The sequence below is a fragment of the Athene cunicularia genome (genome assembly GCF_003259725.1).
Source record: "Athene cunicularia isolate RWA chromosome 4 unlocalized genomic scaffold, athCun1 chr4_part1, whole genome shotgun sequence".
Lineage (NCBI taxonomy): Eukaryota > Metazoa > Chordata > Aves > Strigiformes > Strigidae > Athene > Athene cunicularia.
This window is the reverse complement of record NW_020799098.1, coordinates 1,170,217-1,184,342: the sequence shown is the minus strand read 5'-3', so window position 1 is coordinate 1,184,342 and position 14,126 is coordinate 1,170,217. Positions and strand designations below refer to the sequence as shown.

General features: G+C 56.7%; 2 protein-coding genes across 2 annotated transcripts in view; one reads left to right on the top strand and one right to left on the bottom strand.

The window, feature by feature from the left end:
• Positions 1-6: 6 nt before the first annotated feature.
• PRADC1 (protease associated domain containing 1) lies at positions 7-3,797 on the top strand. The gene is made up of 5 exons (XM_026846699.1): positions 7-61; positions 945-1,045; positions 1,381-1,490; positions 2,839-3,006; positions 3,214-3,797. Exons 1-5 carry the CDS (start codon positions 7-9, stop codon positions 3,332-3,334), a joined length of 555 nt encoding a protein of 184 aa, XP_026702500.1. The 3' UTR covers positions 3,335-3,797.
• Positions 3,798-4,273: 476 nt separating this feature from the next.
• SMYD5 (SMYD family member 5) overlaps positions 4,274-14,126 on the bottom strand; it is a 10,915-nt gene continuing 1,062 nt past the window's right edge. Inside the window, exons 2-13 of the mRNA XM_026846887.1 lie at positions 13,818-13,926; positions 13,022-13,161; positions 12,689-12,810; positions 11,915-11,984; positions 11,385-11,489; positions 10,855-10,917; positions 10,596-10,666; positions 9,777-9,883; positions 9,190-9,246; positions 8,231-8,325; positions 7,152-7,222; positions 4,274-5,758 (exon numbers count right to left, since the gene is read on the bottom strand). Of these exons, the coding sequence (XP_026702688.1) occupies positions 5,620-5,758; positions 7,152-7,222; positions 8,231-8,325; positions 9,190-9,246; positions 9,777-9,883; positions 10,596-10,666; positions 10,855-10,917; positions 11,385-11,489; positions 11,915-11,984; positions 12,689-12,810; positions 13,022-13,161; positions 13,818-13,926 (1,149 nt within the window). The 3' untranslated portion in view covers positions 4,274-5,619. The remainder of the gene's footprint in view (positions 5,759-7,151; positions 7,223-8,230; positions 8,326-9,189; positions 9,247-9,776; positions 9,884-10,595; positions 10,667-10,854; positions 10,918-11,384; positions 11,490-11,914; positions 11,985-12,688; positions 12,811-13,021; positions 13,162-13,817; positions 13,927-14,126) is intronic.

Genomic DNA, 14,126 nt, shown 5'->3' with positions numbered 1-14,126 from the left:
GCAGCCATGCTCCGCCGGTCGCTCTGGCTCTGCCTTTGCCTCTGCTCCTGCCCGGCCCGCGGTGAGTGCGAGCGGCCCGCCGGCCCCGGCACCCCGGACCGGCTGCCCTTCCCCTCGGGGCACCCCGCTCCGGGTGCATTTCCCCCCCTGCACCTTAATCCGGGTGCACTTTCCCTCAGTGCACCCCAGTTCCATTGCATTTCCCCTCCTGCACCCCGCTCCGGACGCGTTTCCCCTCGGAGCATTACGGTCCGGCTTCATTTCCCCTCAGTGCACCCCGGCCCCATTGCATTTCCCCTCCGTGCACTCTGATCCGGGAGCATTTCTCATCCTGCATCCCAACAGGGGTGTATTTCCCCTCCATGCACCCCAGCCCCATTTCATTTCCCCTCCTGCACCCCAATCCCGTTGCATTTCCCATCACTGCACCCCAGTTCCAGTGCATTTCCCCTCCTGCACCCCAATCCGGTTGCCTTTCTCCTTGGTGCATCACGATCCAGGCGCATTTCCCTCAACGCACCCGACCTAGTTGCATTTCTCCATCCAGTTCTTCATTCTGGGTGCGTTTCCCCTCCTGCACCCCAATCTGGGTGCATTTCCCTTCCATGCACCCCAACCCCATTACATTTCCCCTCCTGCACCCCATCCCAGCTGCATTTCTTCTCAGGCTGCCTCAGTCCAAGCGCATTTCCCCTCCGTGCACCCCGATCTTGGTGCACGTCACCCCTTTTCCCCCGTGGTCCAGCTGCATTTTCCCCTTCCCCTCATGCACCCCAGACTGAATCCAGCATTTTAGGTCCTCAGCCCCAGGGACTGGCGTTGTCAAAGGGTAACGTTCCCTTCAGCGTGGCACAGTGCAAGAGCGGTAGCTGGGTATTTTCCCTTTTTTCAGGAATGTTCCTTTTTCTTTTCTCTGCCTCTTGCCTCTCTCCGCGCGCACCCAGGTTTACGCATCCATGAATACTTGTATTTCCAAGTGCTGAGCCCTGGAGACATTCGCTACATCTTCACCGCCACTCCGGCCAAGGATTTTGGTGGCGTGTTTGTAAGTATTAACTGAATTTGTCAGTTTAGATCACCCCATCCTAATATTTCTCCATTGTAGGGCCTCGTGATTTGAAGCTTTTTATAAAAACTGAGCTAATTACTCTTTCTGTGAGCCTGCCCTTAGGAAGGCGGCACACGCTGGTCCCTACCTTTGGCCTCAGCAGGGGTTGGAATGAGGCAACCTGCATCTCCCAAGTCCTAAATCTCCCCAAAATCACCCCTGGGCACAGGGGTGAGCAGGGCATGGGACACTGGGGATGGCTGCGGTGGGGCGGGGGGCAAGAAGCAGCCCCAAACCCCCCTCGTTCACCCCTGCCTGTCTCCTTCTCGGAGAACACAAGGTACGAGCAGATCCACCTGGTCCCAGCGGATCCCCCCGAAGCCTGCGGAGAGCTCAATAATGGCGTCTTCATCCAGGACCAGATTGCCTTGGTGGAGAGGGGGTATGTCTGGCAGCATGGGAGCTGGGGGGGGGACCCTGGGGCAGGAAGGGAGCAGAGGGTGACAGTGCCATCGCTATGTTTTACCATCACCTCCAGCTTCTTCCCGTGACTTACCCCAGGTGGATATACAGGGAAAACGGGAGGGTGCTCCTACCCCAGAGCGTTTCATGATGCGTCTCTTAGAAAACAGCCTGTGCTAAGGTTGAAAAGCTGTTTTTAGTTCATTTTATCTTTGTTGGTGACATGGACAGTGGGATCAAGGGCACCCTCCACACGTTTGCCAACACCACTAAGCTGTGTGGTGTGGTCGATGCACTGGAGGGAAGGGATCCATCCAGACAGGACTAGACAGGCTGGAGAGGTGGGATGTGCAAACCTCATGGTGTTCAACGAGGCCAAGTGCAAGGTCCTGCCCATGGGTCAGGCAATCCCAGGCACAAATCCAGACTGGGCGAGGAGTTGATTGAGAGCAGGCCCAAGGAGAAGGACTTGGGGGTGTTGGTGGATGGAAAACTGACTGTGAGCCAGCAACATGCACTCACAGCCCAGAAAGGCACCCATGTCCTGGGCTGCACCCAGAGCAGGGTGGGCACAGGGCGAGGGGGGGATTCTCCCCCTCTGCTCCGCTCTGGGAGACCCCCCTGCAGGGCTGGGTCCAGCTCTGGGGCACCAACAGCAGAAGGACACGGACCTGCTGGAGCGGGGCCAGAGGAGGCCACGGAGATGCTGGGGGGCTGGAGCCCCCCTGTGAGGACAGGCTGAGAGAGTTGGGGGGTTCAGCTGGAGAAGAGAAGGCTCCGGGGAGACCTTAGAGCGGCCCCCCAGGGCTGAAAGGGGCTGCAGGAACGGGGGGAGGGACTCGTCATCAGGGGGAGGGATAGGACGAGGGGGAACGGGGTTAAACTGACAGAGGGGAGATTTAGATCAGATCTAAGGCAGAAATTGTTCCCTGTGAGGGGGGTGAGGCCCTGGCACAGGCTGCCCAGAGAAGCTGTGGCTGCCCCCTCCCTGGAAGGGTTCAAGGCCAGGTTGGATTAGGCTTTGGGCAACCTGGGCTAGTGGGAGGTGGCCCTGCCCGGGGCAGGGGGGTGGGACTGGATGATCTTTAAATCCCCTTCCAACCCAAACCACTCCATGATTTTATGATTTTTTTTCTTAGGAGAAAATGGCCGAGTGTGGGCAGCTTGTGTCTAAATCACAGACTCCCAAGAGGAGCAGGGTTTGAGGGAGGCGCAGGGCCAGGGATGGTCCTTGATTTGGGCATATCTAGGCGAGTTCTGACACTAAGATTTTGTACCTGCTAAGGATCCGCCGGTGGCCACCAAAGATTTGTCTTTCTCTGCCCCAGGGGTTGCTCATTCCTGTCAAAGACGCGTGTGATCCAGGAGCACGGCGGACGGGCGGTGATCATCGCAGACAACGCCTACGATAACGACAGCTTCTACATCGAGATGATCCAGGACAGCACCAGGCGGACAGCCGACATCCCCGCGCTCTTCCTGCTGGGCAGGGACGGGTAGGTGCCTTGCTCAGGAGACATTTCATCTTCCCAAATACAGAACATCTCATGGGCTGATCTGATGAGCCAGATTTTTAGTGGATTTAGTCATAATTAATCCGCAGAGTTTCTGTTTGAGCCAGTTTGTGCTTTACGCTCACGTCTGGGATCCACAGTCCCACCTCAGGCAGCTCACGTGTGCCTGTCACTTCTTTATCCTTCCAGATACATGATCAGACGCTCCCTGGAGCAGCATGGGCTCCCCTGGGCCGTCATCTCCATCCCTGTCAACGTCACCAGCATCCCCACCTACGAAATGATGCAGCCCCCCTGGACCTTCTGGTAGCAGCAGGAGGCTGCAGCAGATCGAGGACTTCTCGGTGGATCCCAGGAGCTTGCCCCCAGGCCCCAGGTTTGAGGAAAAGATCCCACCACGCTCCAGAGATTCCACTGCCCAGCCTCGCCGGATCCAGCAACCAGGAAACCTTTGTGCTGCCACCAGAACGTGGCTGAAGGGCAACCACCAGCCCCCGTGGTGGCAACCTTGAACCTGGCACCCAGCACCCTTTGCAGTGACTTTGTGGGAGGGAGGAGATGGCCCAGAACAGGCCAGTACTTCCCCAAGTAACGTTTTAACGATACGTAAGATGCCACCAGTAATTTGTGCTGCTGATGTAGAGGGATGCAGGGTTACAGCCAGAGAGGGATGGGAGGGAGAGAGATACAGGCTTGGTCTGTACTAGCAGGGCTCGCCCAGCATCTGTATATTTTTGTCTGAGCTAATGAAGTGTGAACAAGTTTTAGAGAAAGGGAAGTTTCTTTTTTTTTTTTTTTTTTTTTTAATTGGCATGGGGATGAGGTGACAAATCTCATCCCTTGGTGTTTTTCTTAGTAAACGTCTCCAAGGTACCTCCTGCAGCTGGACTGCCAGACCCCTGTGCAGCACGGGGCTGTCACACACCGGGGCAGCAATGGCCTTGGGGATCCAGCCCCAGGGCTGAACTGGCTGCAGATCCAGAGCCCAGATCTCAGCGGGTCTCCTGTCCCTCACCCCCAGCCCTCCGTGTCCCCACTGGGACCAGACCCTGGGTCGCAGCCCTCATCTCTGTCCCTCACCCCCAGCCCTCCGTGTCCCAACTGGGACCAGACCCTGGATCGCAGCCCACGTCTCTGTCCCTCACCCCCAGCCCTCCGTGTCCCCACTGGGAACAGCCCCTGGGTCGCAGCCCTCATCTCTGCACTCGCCCCTCGCCTCCAGTTTATGGGTACAAACGATACAGCCGTGTCACCAGTCTTGGTTTATTACGAACACTGAAGGGGCTGTGGCCCTGGGACAGCTGGGGACAAGCAGCAGAGTGCAGGGCTGGAGGTGATGGTAGTGTCACAAGTGCCCATTTACAGCGTCACCCGCAGTCCCACAGTCCAGCTGTCACAGGCTCGAAGGATGCAGCGGCAGGAAAACACCTCCCCAAAATCCAAAAAGGGGAGGAAAATACCCGGGGCGCGTCCCCAACCTGCTGCCTGTTGGTCGCTTGGAGCCATCTTCTCCCTCCAGGCGTGTGGTGAGCAGAGCGGGACAGCGCAGAGAGCGTGGGACGGGTGACAACGCTCGGCTGCGGTGACATCTCAGTGCAGGGAAGCACCCAGCACCACGCTGCGGCCCTGGGCACAACCACGGCAGCTCCCGCTCGGGCACATCCTCCTCCAGAAGCAGCGGGATGGGCCCGGCGGGACAACTCGCTCTCTGCAAAACCCAAAACAAATTTTTGGGTTTTGGATGGTGACTTTGCTTAACGCCGACGCCACAGCCCATGGGGGCGCTGGGCTAGCAGCAACCTCAGTGGTTTCCCCTCCCACAGAAAAGCCTGGCAATTGCTGCGTGGGGCTTGGCATCGTGTAAAGGAGGGGGCCGAGGCAGGAGGGAGGCGCCTGCCAGGCTCGGCTCCACTTTTTGGGCATCTGAGCTACCCGCAAGGTGTCTCGGTCCCACCTGCAAAATCTTTTTGCCCCTTGCTGCTGGCCGAGCTAAGGCATGGAATGGAGAATATATACGGACCCCAGCTCCTTAGGGTGTGGATAGTGCTAATATAGACATTAAATAGTACCCCTCGTGCACAAACACACGGACACGCACACGGGTTCCCCTCGTCCCTGCGGGGTAGGGAAGGACACGCTCCTCCGCACCCGCGGCCAGCACAGACAGTGCGGAGCAGCCTCGGGGGTGACAACGAGGTGACCCGTCAGCACATCCCAGGGGCTGGCTGGACCCTGCTCCCCTCCAGCCTCCCCTGCAAGCCCCAGCCAGCCCGATGGGGACGGAGACGCAGCTGGAGGGGGGTCAGCGGTGCCCAGGGAGGACGGGGACAGCCTCACACACACACACACACACACACACACACATACACACACACACAGAGCACACTACAAGGCCAGGCAGGAGCAGGGCCTGCCTCCGGCTCCCCCGCTGCCCCTCTCCGCACCCCGCCACCGGCATGTGGCCTCCCACCCGACCCCCAGCACAACCCTGTTTTTAATATTTAAAGCTGCTGCCTCTCGGAGGATTTCCCCTCCCCCCAAACCACCCGTCCTGTGTCCTGTGTCCCTTCCCTCTCCTCTCGTCCGGGGCCAGGATCAAACGTCAGTCATCTCGTCCTCCAGCTCAGCATCGTCCGTCTCCCCTTCGCCCTCCTCCTCTTCATCCGACGTCACATCGGCATCGTCAGCTTGCGCTAGGCACTTGGGACACGAGCAGGTAAACAAGTAGTTCTCCCTGGAAGAAAGGAAGGAGAATAGTGATGGTGTTGACAAAGGGACAACCCCAACACTGCTGTTGGGCAGGGGACAGGGACGGAGCAGCCAGGAAGGGGCTGAATACGTTAAATCCGGAGGAATTTGTGGGTTCAGTCATGCTGGGGTGGGGGTAGTTTGGGTGGAGAGGGGGATTTCAGCCCTGATGGGGACGGTGACCTTCAGCAGGAGTCCCTGCTCTTGAAGGGCAGAGGAAAAAAAAAAGGTGGGTGAGGACAGCAAGGGCTGGCAGGAGCCAACTACAGAGTGGGGCGAGCCTGCAGAGAGAGGGGGAGCCCCAAATCCTCAGTCCCCGAGGCCACAACACGTAAGAAGGGACTGTGAGGAGCTCGCAGCACCCAGAGCACTGCTCGCTGCATGCATAGCTGTGACCATCTCTTGAAACCACAGTTCATGTCTCAACCATCCGGTAAAAAAAAATTGTCAAAGGAAACTGTTTCCGTGGCAAGGTCGGGCTGTGCAAGTAATGGCAGGGGGACACGGCGAGAGGAGGGGGTCCTACAGAGGTGGGACCAGGCTTTTTGGAGGCTGAACTTCCCTGTCTTGAGCGACTCTGCAAAGAGCCAACAGGGAAGCTGTTTTCATGGAAGGTCAGACAACGGTCACGCCTTCAGGGAGTGGGGAGTAACTCCCCAAGGACCCCCGTGCCCACCGACTCATTTACAGAAGAATATGAAGGTACAAACTGCACCAAGTACCAACAGCAAGAATTCTAGAAGCATGAACTGCACGTGATGCCTAATTAGCCTAACGAGTCCAAGTGCTCATCACAAGGAGGGGCAAGGAATTATAAAAGGACACGAGTCAAAGCCCCGGGTGACTGCACCCCACCAGAACTGGACCCCTGGGCTGGCTGGACCAACACTAGAAACAGGACTGGTGCAATCTTCCTTTTTGTCTTTCTCTCTCTTCTCCTCTTTCCCCTTTTCTCTCCCATTCTTATTCTACATGCCTGCATATAAGGCAAGGCTTGTTGGGGCACATTTAAGGCTTAGTGGGGTATTAGATCTGCCACTAGTCAGTGTTAAGTTTAATGCCTGTTGCAGAACATGCAAAGTTTACTGACAAAGTTTCATGCCAATGATCTGTCGTGAGTGAATAAAGATTGAAGTTGTGTGAACTGAAGAATCCGTGGTGTCGTTTCAACTTCATCCTGACCTGGAAATCGATGAATCCGAGTCACTGTCCCAAGAAATTGGGATGTGACAATACCCTGCCACAAAACACCGAGAGCACCACACGCCACGCACCAGGGCACACACAGGGCCCCGAAGTGGGGACACAGCCCAGAGCAACCAGCTGGGGGTGCAAAGGGGTGTCCCCCCACTCCCCAGGTTCCTCCAAGCAGCCCCTACCTGAGTATCTTGTTGCGGCTGTGTCTGCTCCGCTCCCTCTGACAGCAGTCTAAATAACTGATGCAGATTTCCTGCAAGCAAAAAGAAACAGGTCGGGCTGAGAATTGCTTCCCATGAACCCAAAGCAGCGTGATTTTGCACCAGGACCTCTCAGAGTCAGGCAGAACCTTGGGGTCTGGCAGCCCCAATGTGAGATGAGGTGTGAATTCCTCTGCCAGGACAACGCAAGAGACAGGAGGTATGGGGCAGGGGTCTGGGGGAGATGTGGGGGACACAGGGACCCTCTGCTGAAGGAAAGATGCTACAAGTGTACTCAAAATTACAAGATCACCTTACATTCCTAATGTACAGGGACCTGTAAAATAGAACATCTGGTTTTAAAGTTAACCATCACTTGTGTTTTCCTAGCTTTTATTTTTCCCGTATTTTACTGCAATGTATATAATTTCATTTATACTCTTTTCCTAACTCTCCTCTGTAGTCGTTACCCACTTGTAAGATGTTTTGAAACCTGTAACTCCGTGCCTAGTGGAGATAAGACAGGCCTTATACAGTCTGAAAAACTCCCCGAGTACATCCCTAATAGCAGGAACCTAAAAAACAAGTGTCTAAGATGCCAGTGTCAAGATAAGCAACTGGAAGCTGGTCTAAACTAACCCCCTTGGAACAAACACGAGCTGAAGGATGGATGAGGTCACTCTATGACCAGATGTGGACACACGAAACCTAAAGTTCAACTAGCTGACAGTGTGAGGAAGACTATGTGGACCACTAAGGAGGGGAGTAGACCCTCACTCTATTTTTACTATGTGTGCTCAGACTATGTAAATGAATCCTGAGAATCCATTAGCATAAGACGGCCTTTTCCAGGAAATCTGATGAATATGTATGGTTTTTCTGTGCATTAGTCAGAGTGTTTTGTTAGTAAGTGCAGCACTCGTGGTGGAGCGATCCCCAGCACTGCTAATACAAAATACCTGCTCGACAGTTATACTCAATTCTGACCACTGAGTGAACCTCCTGGTTTCACTGCCAAGGTGTGATGTCACCCCGGGATCGTGTGGGCCCCGCTGTCTCACCTCTCCTGCTTCGATGTCCTCCAGAGCCGTCAGGTGCAGGAGGAAGTTGTTTTCCGGGAAGGATGTCTCGGCGTTGGGGATGCAGCTGTGGTTACCTATGGGGAAGAGGGGATGCAGCCATGAGGGTGTCTCTGGAGGAGGGGGAAGGCAGAGGCAGGGTCGAACACCCTACACACCCCGTGAGGGCTTGTGCCTGCCCATCTGCGCAGCCCGGGCACGCGGGGAACCAGTGTCACCAACTGGGAGGGCCACGGCCTGGCCAAGTATAAGGCAGCACAATGCTGTGGCCACCCCATCCACCTCAGGGCCACCAGCATGCCACTCTCGGCTCACACCGGAGATTAGGAGGTTCAGCAGAGCAGAGGGGCAGAGTCAGGGCTCTCTGCCAGACCCACAAAACCCACTTGGAGCGAGCGAGCTGTCCTGATCAACCCCAGGGGTACACAGCACCATCCCTGCCTCCCGGTGCTGAAGGAAGGATGCGCAGGGCTGTGCTTCTCCCTTGCTTCCCAGCCCTCCCAGCAGCCCATCGCCAGGCCCTGCTCAAAAGGTGTGAAAGAAAACAGCTCTGGGTGCTGGGACATCCTCTCCTACATCCCCATGATCCCGCCAAGAAAAGATCTGTCCTTTAAAGGTTTGTTCAGCTCCGTTTTGCTCAGACGAGGTTGGAGATGGTCTCTTTGCTAAACCACACAGGTGGCTCCCAGAGACTACATCACATCCAACCATTCAGGCCAGGACTGGCCACTTCATAACAAGGCAAGACGCCAGGAGACCCCCAAGAGAGCAGCCAAGCCCCAGAGCAGCACCTACCCCACCCCACCCCACCCCATCCCCATCCTACAGATGGGAGGCACAAACCCCTTTCTCCAGAGGCTTTTAGGAAGAGGTGAGTCAGTCTAGCCCAGGACATTCCCCTCCTCACTACTAGTTTTGCTCCCAGTCTTTATGTTACTCACAGCAGCTCTGGAGCACGTAGAGACCCGATCCCTCGCAGTTAAGGAACTCTCCTGACTCTGCAGCAGAGAGAGGGGGTTAGAGCTTTGCATGGGCCATTCTGGCTCTTCCACATGAGCACAAAGGGCCAGCAATGCTGAATGCACCCAGCCAGCTCTGCTTTTGGGTGTTTCCAAAGCACCCTTCCCTCCCCACTGGGAGGGGATGGAGGACATGAAGATTTGCACCCCCAAAGCTCCCTGGTCTGTCCCTGTACTCACACAGCAGCATCAGCGAAAAAAAGGCATTAACAGGTCTTTGAATATTTAGTGTAAATGGGATTTTTCTGCACAGGATCCCTCCAGATCAGCTTTCCAGCCACCCTGACCTGACACAGGTAGTGCTGCCCACAAATTTAGACTTGCCCTGGGCACGCAGTGAGCCAAAATCAGCAGGTGTGGCTTGTACGGACATGGGGAACATTTCCCAGTCCCCAGCGGGAACTTCTCCCAGTCCCTGAATCCTGGGGAGAATCTGAAGCAGCAGAAACTCCACCTGGTCCTGCCTACAGCACTGCCTGAGGCTGCCCACGGCCACATCAGAGCCTCACCCTTCTCGATGTCCTTGTAGAGCTGGTCGATGAAGGCATCCAGCTCCTCCCGCTGCAGCATGGGGAGATCCAGCGCGTCGCAAGCGTGTACCCACTGGCTCAGAGAGCTGCCGGGAAGCAGAAGGAAAGTGTCACAGTTCCACAGGGCCATCGGCACACGGTGGACCTCGTGAGGGGGGATCTAAGGGTTAAACTTGGGAGTTCTGAGTGGCCAAGCTCTGTCAGAGGGATGACAAAGTGTTGGATGAGGCCAGGATGAAGGACTGCTTTTGAGTTTGCCTCTCCATTCCCCTCTTTTACAGAATCACACAGAATCATCAAGGTTGGAAAAGCCCTTGAATAATCTTGGTTGGAAAAGCCCTCGCAGCTCCTCCAGCCCAACCATGACCCTCCCCCTGACCGTTCCCAACTCCCCCAGATCCCTCAGCGCTGGCTCAGCCCGACTCTTCAACCCCTCCAGGGATCCCGGGGACTCCCCCCTGCCCTGGGCAGCCCATTCCAACGCCCAACAGCCCCTTCTGCACAGAAATCCTTCCTCAGAGCCAGCCTGACCCTGCCCTGGGCAGCTTGAGGCCATTCCCTCGGGGCCTGGCGCTGGCTCCTTGGCTCCAGAGACTCATCCCCCCTCTCTGCCCCCTCCTGGCAGGGAGTTGAAGAGGGCCAGGAGGTCTCCCCTCAGCCTCCTCTTCTCCAGACTGAACCCCCCCAGTTCCCTCACGTCTGAACCCAGCCACTACCCAGGCCAGCATAGATTTATGGACGGTATATCCCCTTCGTGCCACATCTCCACTGCCCAGAGCACCCAGAAAGCCCCATTACCTTGTTCCTATGCCTTGGCCATTGGTCCCAACGAGGGCAAAGAGGGATCGAAAGCCTTCTGGAGTGAACCACTGCAGAAGGGAGATGAGAAAGCAGCTGAGCCCAGGTCAGCCTGCGGCAGCACCCCACTCTGCCAGTACCTCAAATCCCACAGGGAGCTCTGGGGGAAGCAACGAACAGGCAGAGTCCCAGGGGAAGCCCTGGCCAAGTGGAGGGTCCTGCCACGCTCCTGGGCTATTTGGGAGGCAGCACAACTCACCCTGCTGAGATGTTCATCGTAAAGGGCTTCGGTGAAGAGCAATCGCAGCAGCTCCAGCTGGCCCTGGCAGGACATGGCAACACCGTCAGAGTGGGGAGACGCCACTGCGCATCAGACCCAGGCTGATGGGCCAGCACAGGCCAGTAGGGTCAGGAGTCAGGCTCCTTGCCCTTCCCTGCAAGGCTGGAGGCTGCTGCCCTCAGAGCAGCAAAAGCCGCTCATTTTAGCAGCAAAACTACCCGCTCAGCATCTAATATCACCCTGTCCCAAGCCACAGCAGAAGCATCTCCACCACAGGCATGTACAGCATGTCCTACTGAAGCACCACAAGCCCAAAGCCCTCTAAGCAACCGACTTTCTCTCTGTCAGGTCAGCCAGCCCCTAATGGGGAGCTCTGGGCCCCCACTTTGAGCCTGGGATTTCCAGTGTCTCCCATCCCAGCTATAACAGGGCCTCTGCACCCACGGGCTCACAGACACAGAGGGACAGGCTCAGGGATTCCACACATCCAAGCGTTGCCAGGCTCTTACCTTAAATTTGTCCCCCAGCAGCTTGTGCACAACCTCCTCCTCTTCATTTGCTGTCTTACTGCAGAACTGGGAGAAGGCCTTGATCCACCACTCCTTGTCTTTAGCCTGACAAAGGAATCAAGCAAAGGCATTGCACCAACACCGCTTTCCTCCCCAGCCAGGAGAGAGGGAAGAGAGGACAAGCCCTGAAGAGCTCAGAGGTATCCGGCCAAGAACCACCTGAAGCAGTTGCACAGTGGTAATTCATTGTCAGAATAAACACTGAGGAAGCCAGGCCAAAGAAAAAAGCCAAAGGAAAAGTTCAGTTCTGAATAATTATTTTGGCATGGAAAAAAAGACCTGCTTGGCTCAGGACACAGGACCCTCCTTTGCTGCCTGCTGTCTCCATGACCAGGCACCACTAGAAGTTGAAATCTATTCAAGCAGGACCCTGCCAGTCGCTGGAGAAGAGATCAGTCCTCAGGAATAACAGTCACAACGCGATGAGGAAAGCACACACTGGCAGCTGTGGCTCTGAACTGCAGACATACCTGTTTGACGGTGGCGACCATCCGGGCCATCAACATGATGCTGGAAGTCTCCGGTGGATAATGCATGTTTCTGGGGGATAAGAATGAAGAAAAAAAGATGAGCAGATCAGTGCTGGTATGGAAATAAAAAGCTGAAGGGAAGCAGAGGCAGCTGCCATCTCTGTGGTTAGGCCTGTGCTCATCTGTCACACCGAAGCCACCAGTGCAGCATCACTGCATGGAGATCCAGGGCGAGGACAAGCCTGCACCCACCTGCCTGCTCTGAGCGCACAAATAATCCCCTGCCATCCTGTTAAACTAGAGCCTGGACCCCATACAAAACCCTGGACTGCAGCGAGAGCTGGGGTTTGTGAAAAGCTTTGGGTCAGGGATGTCACTTCTCGCCTCTGCGCCCATTTTGTCATCTGCAAGCCAGGATGGCAATTTATGTCCCTGCAGGGGTGCTACGAGGAGGATCTCCCAAAGGCTGGAGACCTGCAAGAGCACTATAAAATTGCAAGAGTGAGGATTGCACAGCTCAGTGCCTTGTAGCTCTTTACTGGAGAAAATTAAGAACTGCTCAGCCGTGTGTCCAAACCTTTGTGCTGCCAACACCCAATGCCCAATGAGCAGGTACAGCTGGGCAGTGTCCCACAGCCACCACCACCCTCCAGCCACCCCATGCAGGGATGCGAAGCAAGGCCAGTCCTCAGCCCTGGTCCCAGCAGCATCACCCACCAGCCCAGGAGAGCCACCTCCTCTGCCCATGGAGCCACAGGCAGGTCGGTCGCCTACCTCCATGCCTCCTGCAGCTTGTTGAGGGGGTGCGTGGGGTCGTCACGGGACGGGCCAAGGCAGAGGACCTGGTGGTACTGCTCCAAAGCGGCCTGCCTGCATTCAGCGCTGCAGTACGTCACCTAGAGCGAGGGGCACAGCGCCCGGCATTGGCTATGGCAGCAGGAAAAGGGGGTCCTAGGCCCAGCTGTGCCCCCTCCCTGACCATCTGAGCTCTTTAGCCATCGCAATGCAAAAGGAAAAGGCAGGTGCCCATCTCGGGGCGATGCAAGTGCCTGGGCTAGATGCTGTAAAGGAGTCGGTGACCCCAAAATTCCTCCTAGCACCCCGTACCTGGCACCGGGGACACTGCTGGTGCAGGTCTTTCCGGATGCTGCACTGCTCCGGGTGAGGCAGCACCAGGGAGCTCTTCCCCAGCAGCCGCTGGGCGTTTTCCTCCGCCGTCTCCAAAGCCCGCAGACAATGATCACAGGCTGTGGGGAGACAAGACAGACGGACACCAGTGAGAAAAGGGGCTGGGGCTCACAGCGAGACAGCATGACTGGTACCAACATCATCTCCAAGCTGGAGGCACCAGTCTCTTACCGCTCCCTCCATAGAAAAGACCATTTCTGCTGCAATTTAACCCCCCTCAGCCCTCATCTGCTGCCCTGTAAGGCTGAGAAGCGTTTAAGAGCCACACGATGACAAGCGTCCCCATGTCGCCGACCCGCAACAGAGCTCAGCAGACAGCAGGGTCTAGATAGGTCAAGAAAGTTGAAAAACCTGCTCTTACAACCCTCGTTTTTTGTTCTGGCACCCTTGTGGGCTGTACTCTGCAGTTGTGTGACCGGGATTAGCACCCACACCCCTAAAAAAATCGGGGTTCCCACGCAGATGGTGCCCGATGGCGGCATGTGGTGCTTTCCTCAGGGGCTGATGGAAGCCGCCATCCCTCAAACGACCCCAACGTTTTCAACCTGTCAACACTTCTCCTAGCGCAGAGGCAGAAATGGCAGCAGGGCCACCTTCCCGGCAGCGCTGAGGCAAACCCCAACCCTTTCGTTGAGAACCAGGCAGCTCCTGGGGACCCCGCGGGCCCCTCGCCGGGGCAGGTGACAGGGACGTGCCAGCACCGCCGGCCACTCACCTCGGTAGTTGTACAGCGCGTTCCAGAGGAACTGGGATGACACCACCGGCCTCTCCACGAAGACGGTTTCCCCTTTGCGGATGTTCTTGGTGGCGAACAAGCCTTTCCCCTGCCGAGGGAGAAGCGTGGGTCAGGGGACGGCCCCGAAGCCGAAACCCACCCGTGGGCTGGGGGCACCCCCCCTCCCTGCGCAGCCTGAAGGGAGGCTGCCGGGTTTTTACCCCCTTTTCTCCCCCCAAAATTGCCGCAGAGCGAAGGAAGGGAGGGACCCCCCGCGGGGGAGGGAACCGCCGGGCTCACCTTGGCGCT

Coding starts and splice junctions, on each gene's coding strand:
- PRADC1 (XM_026846699.1), top strand. CDS start 7: ATGCTCCGCCGGTCGCTCTGGCTCTGCCTTTGCCTCTGCTCCTGCCCG. Junction 62..944: donor CTGCTCCTGCCCGGCCCGCG/GTGAGTGCGAGC, acceptor GCGCGCACCCAG/GTTTACGCATCCATGAATAC. Junction 3,007..3,213: donor TTCCTGCTGGGCAGGGACGG/GTAGGTGCCTTG, acceptor TTATCCTTCCAG/ATACATGATCAGACGCTCCC.